The 15402-nt window shown below is 66.3% G+C and overlaps 1 protein-coding gene across 1 annotated transcript; it reads left to right on the top strand.

Annotated features, from left to right (window-relative positions):
* Positions 1-2723: 2723 nt before the first annotated feature.
* Positions 2724-13349, top strand: ANO8 (anoctamin 8). The gene is made up of 17 exons (XM_056337290.1): positions 2724-3003; positions 5705-5815; positions 6154-6286; positions 6362-6500; positions 7049-7145; positions 7631-7747; positions 7826-7953; positions 8194-8355; positions 8539-8691; positions 8785-8911; positions 9015-9070; positions 9152-9226; positions 9925-10596; positions 10690-10881; positions 10959-11090; positions 11414-11524; positions 11643-13349. The coding sequence occupies exons 1-17, from the start codon at positions 2904-2906 to the stop codon at positions 12318-12320; spliced, it is 3183 nt and encodes a 1060-aa protein (XP_056193265.1). The 5' UTR covers positions 2724-2903; the 3' UTR covers positions 12321-13349.
* Positions 13350-15402: the final 2053 nt, after the last annotated feature.

The following is a 15402-nucleotide window of genomic DNA, read 5'->3' on the forward strand; positions in this document are numbered from 1 at the left end:
GGCCGCCCTGCGAGTGCGGGGCCCGGCGGGAGCCGGATACCCACGACCCCCGGCTGCACCCTAAAAATGCCCCTCCCACCCCCCCGCCCCAGTGCCGTAGGACCCCGAGCTGTTGGGGGTCCCGTGTCCGGAGGAGGGGTGCAGCACCTGCGTGTGTCCCCCAGCAGAGCCCACCCTTACTCAGTTCCTTTCCCACCGTCCCCTCTGCACCCGACGCTGTCCCCGCCCCTCGGGGGTAGGGGTCCCCTTGCCCTCTTGCCCCCACTCTGGCACGGGCTCTCCAGCAGCACTTGAGCTTTTTGAGGACCCCTGCCCCCCTGGCGGGGGCCCTGCACTGAGCACCCCACACCCCACGGTGGCTGACCCCCAGCTCCTCACCCAATGAAACTGGAGCCGCTTTTCCTCCAGAGAACCCCCACCACATCCCGGGGGTATCACCCCCACCATGGTGCCTGGGGCTTACCCCTGGGCTGCGGGGTGGGGGGTCCCACCAGCTGCCCCCCTGCCACGTGCACCTGGGGAGAGCCCGCAGCCGCCCGCGGCCCTGCCGCTCAGTGAACCATAGAAATTTTCCCCAAGCACCGCCAGGCTTCCTTCCCCCCATCCCGCATCCCACTCCCCACTCCCCGTTGTCCCCCCTCGCCCAGGCCTGGGGGACCTTATCCCTGTCCCCCTCCCCTCCTGCTCAGGGCTCATGGACTGGGGGTGGGGGGGTGGAGGCAGGCCAGCCGGTACACAGGGCTTGGGGTACCAGCAGCCAGGACCAAGGGGCCCCCCCCTGCTCTGGGGGTCTTCACCACCCCCCCCACGACAGTCCCCAAAATTTTGACTCAGTTGTTGGTGGTTTGGTGGTAGCTGGGGCCTGGGGAGGGCTGTGGGCACTGCAGTGGGGGGACAACGAGGACAGGGACGGGGATGGGGCGGGGCGGGGGGGGCACGACAGCCATGTAGACAAAGGCGCTGGAGCAGGGAGGAGCCAACAGCAGCATGGCTGGGATGCTGGCAGGGATACAGGCAGGGGTGCAGGCAGGGATGTTGGAATCCCCAGGATGCTGGACACTCACTGCCACCTCCTCTGCTGAATCCCTGTGGACACCCCCAAAGCCCCCGAGACCCCCATGCTCTGTGGGCACGGGACAAGGTCCAGGAGCTCAGAGCGGCCACAGAGCATCACCAGGGAGTGGCCCCAGCTCTGGGGCTAGTGGGGGTGTCTCCTGGGGGGCTCTGGGGTCCTCGGGTGCATGCTGCCCTGCACACACCTGCAAGGCCCCAGTGCAGACCCTGGGTGACCAGTGCAGCCCGGACCTTCTCCCCACCCTGGGGTGCAGCTCTATGGGCCCCCCCTTTCCCCCCAGCTCTGAGCAGCTCAGCCTTCTCCAGCCCACCAAGCAGCTGGCCCTGGCCCATGGGGGTCCCAGGAGGATCTAGGGCAGATTTGGGCTCTGCCAGACCCCCTGGGCAGGGGTAGCGGGGGAGCACCCGTGCCCAGCCAAGGCAGGGACAGTGGCCAGTGGCCTGTCCTGGGAGATGTGCCAGCCTGTGTCCCCCCCCCTCCAACTGGGGACAGCTCCTTGTGGCACCCTTCGTCAGTGCTGGCACCCAGCCCCTGCCCCAAAATAGCCGCGGGCCTGTGTGGGGAAGGGAGGGGGGGGCAAGCGGGACCTGGCACAGGGGTGCCCCCCACTCCAATGCCCACACTGCCGAGGGGGCTCACAGGGGGCCCTGGCCAGGCTGTGCTGGGCCCCAGGACCCATGGGGCTGAAGGGGCCCCCCCACCCCGAGGAGGGCTGTGAAGTGGGTAGCAGAGGAGGGCTCCCAAAAGGTCAGGGCGGCAGCGTGCAGCCCCGGTCGGGTTACCGGTGTCCCCCCCTGCCCAGGCACTCCAGGGAACAGCCTGACCCGCAGGGCTGGGTGCCATGCCGGGGCCGGGGGGGGGGGATGGGGGGGGCACGGGGGCAGGGGGGATGGGGGGCACCCTGGGGGCAGGCAGGGTAGGAGGGGGTTGGGGATGCAGGGGCAGCCCGGGGTGGGGGATGCTGAAACATGGGGCAACCCCGGGGAGGTGTGGGGGGAGCAGGCAGGGTACAGGGGGTTTGGAGATTCAGGGGACAGTCCCGGGGGTGGGGGCACTGCGGACGTGGGACAATCCCGAGTGGGGGGTGCTGGGGACATCGGGCGGGGGGCTGGTGGGGACACTGCAACCGGGGTGGGATGCTGGGGACACGCAGCCGGGGAGGGGGGACGCTGGGGACACGCAGGCAGGGGAATGCTGGCTGAGGACATGCAGCTGGGGTGTTGATGGGGTCACGCAGCAGGGGGGGATGCTGGGGACATGCAGGCGGTGGGGGGGTGTTGGGGACACGCAGGCGGTGGGGGGGAGATGCTGGGGGCATACAGTCGGGGGGGAGGGGGATGCTGGGGACTTGGGGCAGCGCCGAGGAGGGGTGGGCATAGTGGGATGCTGGGGACACGCAGTCGCGGGGGGGATACTGGGGACACGCAGCTGGGGTTTTGCTGGGGACAGGTGCTGTGGGGGACACGCAGCGGGGTGACTGCTGGGACACGCAGCCGGGGAGGGGGATGCTGGGGATACGCAGCTGGGGTGTTGCGGGGGTCACGCAGCGGGGGGAATACACTCCGCGCCCCCCCGCGGGGGGCTGAGCCCCCGCCCCGCTCCCCCAGGACCACCCCACGGGGCGCGGCCGGACACGCGTGGCCGGTGCGGCGGGCGCTGGGCGGCGGCGGCCCCGCCAGACAATTAAAGGGGCCGGGAGCGCGGCGCCCCGCTCCGCCGCCTTTGTCCCTCCTCCCGCCCGGCGGCGGCGGCGGCGGCTCGGGCGGCAGCGGCGGCAGCGGCCCCATGCACCGGCCCCCGCCGCCCAGCCGCCGCCGAGCCCCGCGCCATGCCCGAGCCGCCGCTGGCAGCGCAGGACGGCGACCGGCCCCGGCGGGCCGCGGCCGGGGAGGAGCGCACGGAACCGGCGGCCCCCGCCGGCGTCCTGGGTAAGGTGGCACCGGGCGGCGAGGCGGGGGGGCGGCTGCGGGCCGGGGGGGCAGCTCCCTGCGGCTCGATGCGGATGTCGGCGGGGCCCGTCCGGGATGCGGCTCCCCGGGGATGGGGGGGAAGTGGGCTCTGAGCACCCTCCGTGCTCCCTCCGGGACAGCTCCGTGCCCCCCCCCCGGCGTTCCATCCCTGGAGGGGGACTGGGGGGTGCTGTGGTTCTCCGGGGCCCAGGGATGTGCGTGTCCCTCCCCACCCCACCACTGGTCCGTGACCCCCCGGAATGGGGTCCACGCACAGGTCTGTTTCCCCAGAGTCGAACCAGTGCCCCCCCCCAGCACCGGGTCCATGCACCCCCTGTGTCACCTCGGGACCGTGTAGCTCCCCCGGGAAGGTCCATTTGCCCCCCTGAGACAGGCCCATGCCCACCTCCGACCAGCTCTGTGTCCCCCAGGACAGAGATTGGCAGCAGGTGCAGTACAGGGGGTTTGAGTCAGGGTCCCCAGGCTGGGGGTTGGGGTCTCCCCCCCCTCCATGTGGCCCCGGGGGGCAGGTGACATCCCCACGGCCGGGCTGGGGTCCACCGGGTCAGGCGGTGCTGGCAGGGCCCACTGCCCGCGTGCCACCGAGCGGGACTCCCGCCCGCGGGTGGGTGACCCACTTTGTGCCCCCCCGGGACACGGCCGCCCGTGGCAGGCGGCATCGCCGCCCCCCCAGATGCCTCCCTCCGCGGGCTCCGCTCGACAGCGGGGCAGTGCCGTGCCCGTCCCCGCACGCTGCAGCTCCCATGACCTTATCCTGGTGAGCCAAGGTGAGCGGCACGGCCCCGGCGTGACGGGGGAGCGGGGGGCCGTGGGGCATGATGGGGGGCACAGGTCTGGGGGTGGGCTGGGATTCTGCGGGGCTCCATCCCCGCGCCCTGCCGGTGGACCCCTCGTGCCAGTTTGGTGCTGGCACCGGGGGCTGAGGGGGCTGGGGGCCGCTCTCGCTGGCAGTGGGGCCAGGAGGACCCCGCGGCTGCAGCGGGGCAAAGGCAGGGTTTGCCCCCCCCATGCCCAGCCAGGGCAGGGGGCAGAGCAGCACTGGGGACTCCCCTGCAGCTTGGCCACCTCTTTTCCCATGACCTTGGGCAGGGAAGGACCCTCCAGCACCCAGAGCCGAGGCCTTGGGGTGGGCGCCTTAGGGTGGACACCCACCCCGGCATCACTGTGCTTTGCACGCGGGTGCACACGCGTGTGCGGGTGCTGCTGGCTGCCTCCGCCGCTGCCCGGCCAAGCCCCCACGGTGCCCCCACTGTGCCACCTGCGCTGCCGGCCGGGTTACACCACTCCCGGCGTGGTGTAAATAATTCAGGATGGGTGAGATCACCCTGCCGGCATCGGCGAGCTGCCCAGCGAGCGCGGCCGAGCCACCGCCACCAGCACCGTGCCCCTGCCCCAGCACCCTGGCAGCCTGGGCCTGCGGTGCAAGCTGTGTCGTGGGGTGCAGGATCGGGCCCGCTCTGGGGGTGGCTGGCTGGCAGCCTGGCGCTGTCCCTGGCCTTCGCCCACGGTGCCAGGACAGGGTGGCCTTTCAGAGCTGGGCGCCGTGGCCCTTTCCTGGCAGCGGCTCAGGCGATGAGTTTGTTGGGTCTCAGCCCAGGTGGTGGGACCCTGCTGTGCTGCCCCCAGCTCAGGGGGGTCTGGGGGGACTAGACCTGGGGTGCATTCCCTGGGATGAGCTACCGGAGCAGGTTTGGCATTTCCTGTTTTTCGGGGCCAGCCGGTCCTGGGGTGAGCGGAGTTTCCGGAACCCAGGGACCTTCCCAGCCCTGGGGCAGCTGGAGAGGCCATGACATCCCCGGGCATCATGACATCCCCCCCCCCGGCATCGGTCAGCCCAGACAGTCCTGGCTCTGCCACCCTGGCTCCGGAGGGGAAACTGAGGCAGGGAGGTAGCTGGGCACACTGCCAGCGTGGGGCTGGACGACACGAGGTGCTGTGGCAGGCACCCACTCCAGCACCACCGAGGAGCCTCATCCTGTCATCCCTGCCAGCTCCAGGCAGCGTTTTGGGATGCACCTGGTCCCTGTCAGCCCCAGGAGGTGCGATGGGGACGCTGGGCATGGGGACAGCCTGTCCCCACGGTGTGGGCACCTCGCAGCAGACAGGGGCCATGTCCCTGCACTGGCCCCTGCCGGGGGGCGACAAGGGGACCCTGGGGACTGTCCCCATCCCACCTCTCATCACGGCGGCGCGGGGCCTCCCTGGGTTTCCATGGAGACCGGCTGCTTTTTCACTCTCCCCATTTTTCCTGCGGTTTCCCATCTCCCGTAGCCGCAGCCCTGCAAGATCCTGGCCCTGCCGAAGGGCTTCGGGCAGAGGTGAGCAGCTGGGGGGTTGCAGGGGGGCACCCCGGGGCTCCCCGCGGCAGCTGGCACCTCAGGGGTGCCAGGACACATCGCCAGCTCCTCCCCGGCAGCTGTCGGGGCCTTTTTGGGCACCCTGAGCTGCTGGAGGAGAAACCTGAGCCAGGGCCAGCGTCACCCTCACCACGAGGGAGTGGGGCCGTGACCTGGCAGTGGCCACCGCTGGGGACATGTACCCGCACCCATCCCATGCGCTGACAGCTGATTCGGTGCTTGGGGGTCTGGTTCCCAGGGCTGTGGGTGGGGGCTGCCCCACGCGGTCCCGTGGCTGCTCACCCCCTGCCTCCCTCTGGCAGATAAGCTCTTCGGGAAGCGGCTGCTCCAAGCCGGGCGCTACATCATGTCCCACAAGGCCTGGATGAAGACGGTACCCACAGAGAACTGCGACGTGCTCATGACCTTCCCGGGTAGGGAGATGCCCGGGGGCAGGGGCTGATGGTGCCGGTGTGGAGCGGCCGGATGGTGGCACAGAGCTGCAGTGGGGATGGAGGATGTGGGGAGGGATTTGGGACATGGGGAGGGATTGGGGACATGGGGAGGGATGGGGGATGTGAAAATGGGTGGGGGACATAGGAAGGGAAGGAATGGGGGATGTAGGGAGGAATGGGGGATTCGGGGAGGTATAGGGGATGTGGGGAGGGATGGGGGATGGGGGACGTGGGGAGGGACAGGGGACATGGGAACGTGTGAGCACCAGGATGGGCTGCGCTGGGGGACGTGGACCATGCTGACCATCACCGTCCAGACACCACTGACGATCACACGCTGCTCTGGCTCCTGAACCACATCCGCCTCGGCATCCCCGAGCTCATCGTCCAGGTCCGGCACCACAAGCACACCCATGTCTACGCCTTCTTTGTCACCGCCACCTACGAGAGGTAGGGTCCCAGCCACATCCTCAGTCCCCACTGTGTCACCCGCCATGTCCCCAGCTGCGTCCCATCTCCCTGCAGTTTGCTGCGTGGGGCTGACGAGATAGGGCTGCGAAAGCCAGTGAAAGCTGAGTTTGGCGGAGGCATGCGGAGCTTCTCCTGCGAGGAGGATTACATCTATGAGAACATCGAGAATGAGCTTTACTTCTTCACCTCTCAGGTGGGATGCAGAGGGACGTGAGGCAGGGATGCGGGGATGCAGGGATGTGGGGATGCGGGGATGCAGGGATGTGGGGATGCGGGGATGCAGGGATGCGGGGATGCAGGGATGTGCAGATGCAGGGATGTGGGGATGCAGGGCAGAGATGTGAGGACATGGGGCAGGGATGTGGGCATACAGGGATGTGGGGATGCAGGGATGCGCGGGTGTGGGAATGCGGGGATGCAGGGATGTCGGGATGTAGGCATACAGGGCAGGGATGCAGGGACATGGGGCAGGGATGTGCAGGTGCAGGGATGTAGGGATGCAGGGATGTAGGGATGCAGGGACATGGGGCAGAAAAGACAGGTCCTGTCCCCCTCCCCAGGTGAAGAAGGGGATCAGGGAGCCCCAGCCCCACTGCAGACTGATCCAGCCATGCCCCACGCCGCGTACAAGGCGGGTGTGGGGAGGGGACAGGGGCTGGGGCTGCGGGTGTGGCAGGAGAGGGGTCGGGAGCTGGGCAGTGGGACCATTGCCCGGGGCTCAACCCCACTGCGGTGCTGCAGGAACGGCAAAACATCATCAGGTACTGGCTGGAGAACCTGCGTGCCAAGCAGGGCGAGTCGCTGCACAACATCCACTTCCTCGAGGGGCAGCCCATCAGTGAGTACGGCACGGCACGGCACACCGCGGGACAGCACACTGCGGCACAGCATGGCACACCGCGGCACGGCACAGCACACCGTGGCATCACACAGCACACCACGGCACGGCACACCACGGCACAGCACACCATGGGACAGCACGGCACACCACAGCACGGCACGGCACTGCCACCCCACTGCCTCTCGCCCCCTGCCCGAGCTGTGCCATGGTAGCCCCGGAGGACACAAGCCCAGCAAAGGTCCCCTGTCACCACGTGTCCCCATCCCCGGGGCTGTGCGCCGGACAAGGGTGGTGGGTGGGCAGTGGCTGTGCTGTGGCTGGGCACAGAGGCCCGGTGTGCCACGGTCACCCCAAAACCATCCCCCCTGTTGTGCTTGCCCAAAGCCGTCTGCGTCAGGGTCATCCGGGGACACACGTGGGGGGCTGGGGCGGGCTGCTGGTGTCCCCCCAGCCCATCCCTCAGCCCGTGTCCCGCGGTGCAGTCCCAGAGCTGGCAGCCCGCGGCGTCATCCAGCAGGTCTTCCCGCTGCACGAGCAGAGGATCCTCAAGCGGCTCATGAAGTCCTGGGTGCAGGCAGTCTGCGAGGCTCAGCCACTCGGTAAGGTATCGAGGGGGTGGCATGGGGGGGGAGGTCTGGAGGTCCCAGCCCTGCTCACACCCTGCTTGGCCCCTCCAGATGAGATCTGTGACTACTTCGGGGTGAAAATCGCCATGTACTTCGCCTGGCTGGGCTTTTACACCTCGGCCATGGTGTACCCCGCTGTCTTTGGCTCCATCCTCTACACCTTCACTGAGAGTGACCAGGTGAGGAGGGTCAGGAAACGGGGTACATCCCTGTGTGGGGGTTGTGGAGGGGTTTCCATCCCTCCTTGCTCTGGGCTTTCCCTATGATGCTTTAATGCTGCAATGGCTGCTGAGCTGGGAGGCTCCTGAGCCCACAGTGGTGGGGCTGGGGCAGCACCATGTGGCTTCCGAGGGCTTTGGGGGGGTGTTGGGGACAGGAGGGGACCGACCCTGGTGCAGTTGGTGCCACCCGTCCCACAGACCAGCCAGGACATCTGCTGTGTGGTCTTTGCCATCTTCAACGTCATCTGGGCCACCCTCTTCCTCGAGGAGTGGAAGCGCCGTGGGGCCGAGTTCGCCTACAAGTGGGGGACACTGGACACCCCGGCCGAGTCCATCGAGGAGCCCCGGCCCCAGTTCAGGGTGAGCCCTGGGGAGGTGCAGTTCCCATGCCTGGGGGGTGTCCTTGGGGCTGGGGTCTGGCTGAGCCCTGCTGACCCTGACAAGCCATCCAAGGGGGTCTGTGCTGGGTCCCACCAGAACTGGGGTCACAGAGGGGCTCCTCACCGCAAGGAGGGTCACACACTGCTGTACCCCCCCCATTAGGGCATTAAGAGAATCAGCCCCGTGACCAGCGCAGAGGAGTTTTACTACCCACCATGGAAGCGCCTGCTCTTCCAGTGCCTAGTCAGCCTCCCCGTCTGCCTCACCTGCCTCTCCTTCGTCTTCCTCCTCATGCTGGGCTGCTTCCAGCTCCAGGTGGGTCCTCATCCTGCCCACTCTGGGCTGCCAGCCCCCTCTGTGCTGCCCCTGCCCCTGCCCCTGACCCTGCCCCCCTCCTCACCCCTGCAGGAGTTTGTGCTGAGCATCCAGGAGCTGCCCCGGATCATCCGTTTCCTCCCCAAAATCATCCTGGCTGTCATCGTCACTGCCTGCGACGAGGTTTACAAGAAGATTGCATACTGGCTGAACGACATGGGTGCGTGGGGGCAGCACCCGGGGGTGCTTCTGGCAGGGTTGGGTGCTGGGTGCTGGGACCCCTCCCTGAGCCCCACGCTGACACCCCTTCCTCTGCTTTGCAGAGAACTACCGCCTGCAGAGTGCCTACGAGAAACACCTCATCATCAAAATCGTCCTGGTGAGGGGGACTGGGGGAGGGGCAGAGGGACCGGGGGGGGTCCCGGCAGCTGCCCTGTGCTCACCCCCCCCTCCCCCCCAGTTTCAGTTTGTAAATTCATACCTGAGTCTTTTCTACATCGGTTTCTACCTCAAAGACATGGAGCGGCTGAAGGAGGTAAGGGCCATGCCCAGGGGCGGCGGGGCCAGCCTGAGCCCCCCTGGCATCACCTGGACGGACAGATGGATGTCCTCGAGCCACCCCTGCCACCACCACCCCCCGCGCCCTCCCGGGGGGCCGGTGTCCCCACATGTCCCTGTGCTCCTGGCCGGAGGCTGCGCCAGGTCCCCAGCTCCTGCTCCTGCTCACGGTCTCTCTCTGTCTGTCTGTTCTTCTGTCCCTTCCACAGCTCCTGCTCATCTTCTCTCTCTCCCAAAGCCTCGTGCGTCAGCTCAGAGAGGCTCTCCTTCCCTTCATCCTCCTCCACCTCCACCTCTCTCTCATCTTCTTTAAGGGCCTCCTGGGCTTTTGCTGGAGACTGGGAGTATCCAAAGTAGGAGCGGGGAGGGACCCCCCACCTCGGGACCCCCACTGCCCCCGGGAGGGACACAGGTGTCCCCAGCTCTGCTCTGGCTGGCAGTGGCACGCATGACCCCAGCACCGCTGAGGTCCCATCCCATCCATTGTCACCGACAGGGTGGGGGGTCACAGGAGGGGGGGGACAGGGCTTGGGTGTCCCACTCCGCCAGCATGGCCTCGGGGAGGAGCAGGGACCCCGCAGGGGCAGGCAATGGGGGTGCAGGGACACATGCACCCTGCCCTGGGTGCTGTCCTCCCTCCCCAGGTGACAGCGTGTGCCCCATGTCCCCGTGCAGATGCTGGCCACACTGCTCATCACCCGCCAGTTCCTGCAGAACGTCAGGGAGGTGTCACAGCCCCACCTGTACCGCCGGCTGCGCCGGGGGGACCTCAGCCTCCGCAGCCTCCGCCAGCTCGCCCACACTGTCCTCTGCCTGCTCACCCCCCGCTGCCGCCCCCCAGCCCCCCCTGAGGGGTCTCGGGGGGAGAAGAAGTGTCTGAACGGGGGCTGTGGGGTGCCGGAGGAAGAGGAGGAGGAGGAAGAGCGGCGTGAGTCGGACTCGGAGGAGGAGAGCGCCCTGGATTGCGGGTTGAAGCTGAAGAAGGTGAGCTTCATCGAGAAGGCAGAGCGGCGCGGTGGGGAGCCCGGCGGCCCCGAGGATGAGAGCTTCCTGGAGGAGGGCAGCCCCACCATGGTGGAGAAGGGCATGGACCCTGCGTCTGTCTTCGAGCTCTGTGAGGATGAGGATGAGGCCGAAGGTCCCCCTGGCAGCCCGGTCAAGGCGGCAGAGCCGGCAGTGGTCCCACGGGCTGGCCGGAGGAGGCGGGGGGCTGAGAGTCGGGAGGAGGAGGAGGGAGAGGAGGAAGGGCGGAAGCGCAACCGGGCGTCGTGGATCGACCCACCAGAGGAAGACTACTCCACGCAGCTGACACAGGCAGAGGTGGAGAGCTGCATGAAGAAGTATGAGGTGAGTGGTCCGGGAGGGCACAGGGACAGTGGGGTGCAGTGTACCCCCACAGCCCCATTGCAGTGCGCTCTTCCTCCACCTCCTCCTTGCCAGGACACCTTCCAGGACTACCAGGAGATGTTCATCCAGTTTGGCTACGTGGTGCTCTTCTCCTCTGCCTTCCCCCTGGCTGCCATGTGCGCCCTAGTGAACAACATCATTGAGATCCGGAGCGACGCCTTCAAGCTGTGCACGGGGCTCCAGCGGCCCTTCGGCCAGCGCGTCGAGAGCATCGGGCAGTGGCAGGTGGGCTGGGGGTGGCGGGGGGCCCCGGGGGGGCCCAGCTGGCCAGGGTCTCATCCCTGGCACCATGACTCTTGCAGAAGGTGATGGAGGCCATGGGCGTCCTGGCTATTGTAGTCAACTGCTACCTGATCGCCCAGTGCGGGCAGCTCCAGCGCCTCTTCCCCTGGCTCAGCCCCGAGGGAGCCATCATCTCCGTGGTGGTGCTGGAGGTACGGTGCACCTGCCGCCCACTCTGTGGCTGGCTGTTCCACTAGGGTCTCCCTGCGCGTGACAAGGTGTCATCTTGGCTCAGCCAGCCGAGGATTCCCGCAGACCCTCCCTTCCAGGGATGGGGGTCTCAGCCCTAAACCCTCTGCTGTAACCCCAGGCAGCTCCCTGCAGGCGGTGGGTGCTGCCGAGCAATGCGACGGGCCAGGGTCCCCCAGGCTGTTATTGCAGGGTCTCTCTGGTCCCCTATCCCTGGTGGGGTGCATTTTGGGACGGGTGGTGGCCGGGGTGGGGATGCTCAGCCGGACCCATGTGCCCCCTCCAGCATTTCGCCTTGTTCCTGAAGTACATCATCCAAGTGGCCATCCCCGACATCCCTGCCTGGGTAGCTGAGGAGATGGCCAAGCTGGAGTACCAGCGCCGCGAGGCCTTCAAGGTAGGCGATGCCAGGATGGGACCTTCCTTGGGGCCGAGCACACAGTTGGGACCCCCTGTCCCCGGGGCCGGTGGGCTCCCCAAGGTGTCCCTGGGGCTGACAGGCTCCCCGTTGACAGAAGCACGAGCGGCAGGCGCAGCACCACTTCCAGCAGCAGCAGCGGCGCAAGCGGGAGGAGGAGGAGCGGCAGCGGCACGCTGAGTACCAGGCTCGCAAGGAACGCGAGTCCAGCCGCGACGATGCCAAGCCCGAGGCTGCTGGGCAGGACCCGGCCCACGAGAAGAGCCAGAGCAAGGGGAAGGGCTCCGGGGGCAGCTCGCATGGCTCCGACAAGCCCAAGCGACCCAGCTCCCTCCTGGCCACCAACAACGTGATGAAGCTGAAGCAGATCATCCCTTTGCAGGGCAAGTTCCTCTCCGGGGGGGCCGGGGCCAGCAGCACAGCCACTGCCAGGTCCCCCCAGTCACCCACTGGCAGCGAGAACAAACTCCCCGGCTTCCTCAGCTTCAAGTTCCTGAAATCCCCTGAGACTAAGCGGGACGCAGGGACCGAGAAGGTCCAGTCGCCCACCAAGCCATTCAATCCCAGCAAGCTCTTCAACTTCGGCAAGTCCGAAGGGGCTGGGGGCAACGGTGCTGTGGCCACTGCCTCCCCCCAGCCCCGGCCCGGCCCCTCGGCAGACACGGGTGAGCGGCTGGTCCCCAGCAAGTCCCATCTCAACGGGGTGCCGGAAGAGGGGAGCCGAGAGGAGCCAGATAGCCGGGCAGAGGACGAGAGCGGGAGCTATAAACTCTAACCGGACCTCCCGGGGCTGCCCATGCCCTCCTCCAGGCAGCCGTGGACATCGTCCCCCCCTCGCCGCCCCTCGCTGTCCCCTGCTGCAGGGAACGCAGGGCTGGTGCCAGCGCTGGCCCCTCGCTCTGCACCATCCCCCTCTGCCGCGTCCCCTTGCATCCCTCCAGCCCCTCTGCTGGGATCTGCTGCCACCCCAGCCCCAGCGGGGGTCCGGCCGCATCCTGCACCAAGGACCTGAGCGAAGCGCCATCGGTGCGAGCAGCAGCAGGGTCTGGCCGCAGCTTTGGATGGAGCATCCCAAGAGGTTTCCCTCCTGCGGCTCTTCCCATGCTCACCGGTGGGAGATGCCCCGGTCTGGTTCTGTGCCATGAGCCTGGGGTCCCGGCCACCAGCATCACCCCAAGGAGTCAGCAAAGGGAGATGCCATGGTCCGGCCCAAGGAGACACAGGGGAGCGTGGTGCTGCCATATCCCCCAGGACCAGCCCGCCAGACTCAGCACCACGTCTCCCATCGCGGAGCGATGCAACCACAGTGCTCGTGGGAGCGGCGGCGAGAGGAGCTCCACTCACCCGTGCCTACAGTCCCCGCCGCGCAGCCACCGCCTGGTGTCCCGCCAGCACTGGCGCCTTGCCCTGCTCCGTCCTGCTCCTGGCAGCCTCCACGTGGATTCCTTCCCAGCACCGGGACGTTTTCCTGCCCGAAGCCCGGATGGCCGGGAGGGAGGGGGGTGAGCAGCGAGCGCCAGCCACCTGGATTCCCATGCATGGGCAGCATTTCTTGCACTAAAACCAAAACAAAACCCAACGCGAGCGACTCTCTCCCCTTCTTCATCCGACGGCTTGAGGCAGCAGAGGCGAGAGCTGGCACCAGTGCCACGGTCAGCAGAGCCTGGCCAGGTGTGGGCAGCGGCCCCAGCGACTGCAACACGAGCTGGGATGGTCCCTTCCCCTCTCCACTTTCTTATTTTGTGGAATTATTTTGCAATAAGGCACTCGCACGTGGAGGTCATGCCGGAGCCCAGGAGAAGGAGCAGGGCTGGGGGGGGGGGGGGGGGGGGGGGGAACGTGACCTCTCCACAAGGGAGGGGTGGGGGGTGGGAGCAGCTTGGCTTCTGCCAGGGCAAAAAGGGTTTGCCATCGCTGGGTCTAGTCGTGCTTTAACAGCCGCTGTCCTTGCTCCGACTGCGTGGGGAGGAGGCTGCTCCTCGCTTTTCAGTGGCTCTGCTCGGTGCTGCTTTGCTTTAGGGGGCAGGACGGGGTGGTGGCACCCCAACGCGGTGCCCACAGCTGACATGGCTGGGGACATCCAGCCCTGCCAGCTCCCTCCTGCTCCTGACCACCACCTCTGCTCACTGCCCACCAGCCACCAACCATTTCCAAAGCAAACGGGGGGGGGGTGGGGGGGGGTGGCAGGGGGCTGCCGGGAGCCAGGGGGGCGCCTGGGCGGCCACCCCATCACTGTGCCTGGTCCAGGCCTAGGCGGTCACACAGGGTCTGCCACCCCTCTCTCCCCAAGGCCTGGGCTGTAGGAAACGTCAGGTTGTTTTTCTGCCCCCCACCATCTCTTTCTACACGTCATGTCATTTTTTTGGGGTCTTTGAATCAAGCCATTTTATACAGCAATAAGGGCAGGAGGCGGTGAAGGCTTTACCTGCTGCTCCGCTCACCTGCGCTGCAGCATGGAAGCCCAAGTGCCACCGATGGTCCAGCACAGGCAGGGAGATGCTCTCTGGGGCCAAGGGCACCATCCCCATCCCCACCAGGGTGGGCTCCCAGTGGGGGCGAGATCCCCACGTTAGCTGGGTACAGCCCTGTGCTTTGCTGTCCCCAGGGCCAGGGCTGGCTCCCCACAGACAGCCCCGGAGGTCGGACAGAGCCCCCTCCCTGGGGCATACGACGCTCCTGGTCCCCTCCTCACCCTCCCATGCCAGCCCTGCCCTCTCCTGAGCGCAAGGAGCCAAGGATGTGGGAGAGGTTTCTGGGGCAAGGCCAGGGAAAAGGGAGCGTTGGGAAACTGGGGCACATGGGTCCCCAGAAACCCAGTGAGCCCAGCACCACCGCAGCCATGCCCCAGGGCGGGAGCAGCAGCGCGTTGTGCAATAGCAGGAGAAAAGACCCCAGCCTGTCTGGGGGGTACTAGGTGACCCCAAACATCCCTGCCTCGGCTTGGCACCCTGCTGCCTGGTCCTTGGGGCTCTGTAGAGCCCAAAGATTGCCCCACGCCAGCCTGCCCGCACCCCGAGATGGGGCAGGACTGCAGGCGACGCACGCAGCGCTCTCCCTTTCTCCATCTCATTTAATTTCTCTGCTTGGGTTTGGCTGGTCGGGGCCAGCTCTGATGCGCTATTCCTGAACACACGCTGGTCTTAAAGGGAGTTTCTTTTGGCCCATTTCCCTCCTGAGAGTAACAGTCCTGGTACCATCCATTCCTGCCCCACTGCTGGAGGGGAGGGCAGGGTCCCAGTGCTGCCAGGACCCTGCAAGTCCAGGGCATTTTTAAACATTTCTCTATACAAAGTATTTCTACAAACAGCCGCCTGTCTGGTATCTCACTCTTCTGGGCAGTTACTGTACTAAGGAGGGAAGAGTTAAGTTGGTTTGCTTGGTTTTTTGGTTGTGGGTTTTTTTTCCGTTCTGTTTTATTTTTTTTGAAATTAAAAGAAATTAAGGGGGTTATTTATTTCTTTTTAATTTATTTTGTCATATTTTTGTAAAACCTGCAGAAATGCAATAAAAATATATTTCAACAAGCCTGAGGCATGGGGTAAATTAATTGCCTGCAGCAGCCTGCCCAGCGCATCTGCTCAGGGGACAAGGCTCAGGTCTCCTGTCCCTGGGGGAAGGTGGAAGGGGACGTGAGAGGACTGTGAAGGGTGACAGCATCCCTAACGCAGGGCAAAGCTCCAAGACAGCAACACAAGGACAAGCCCCACCGGCGGGGTTCGACACAAAGCACCCTCCGTCAACCCCACCTCGTGTGCACGGTCAGGCAGAGTAAGAATGAAGAAAGTTATAGTCCTCTAAATTCTGCAAATTTATTATACACAGTATCAAACATGGAATAGTTTAAAAATAAATGCAAA

This window comes from Falco biarmicus, chromosome 4 (assembly GCF_023638135.1).
Source record: "Falco biarmicus isolate bFalBia1 chromosome 4, bFalBia1.pri, whole genome shotgun sequence".
NCBI classification, from domain to species: domain Eukaryota; kingdom Metazoa; phylum Chordata; class Aves; order Falconiformes; family Falconidae; genus Falco; species Falco biarmicus.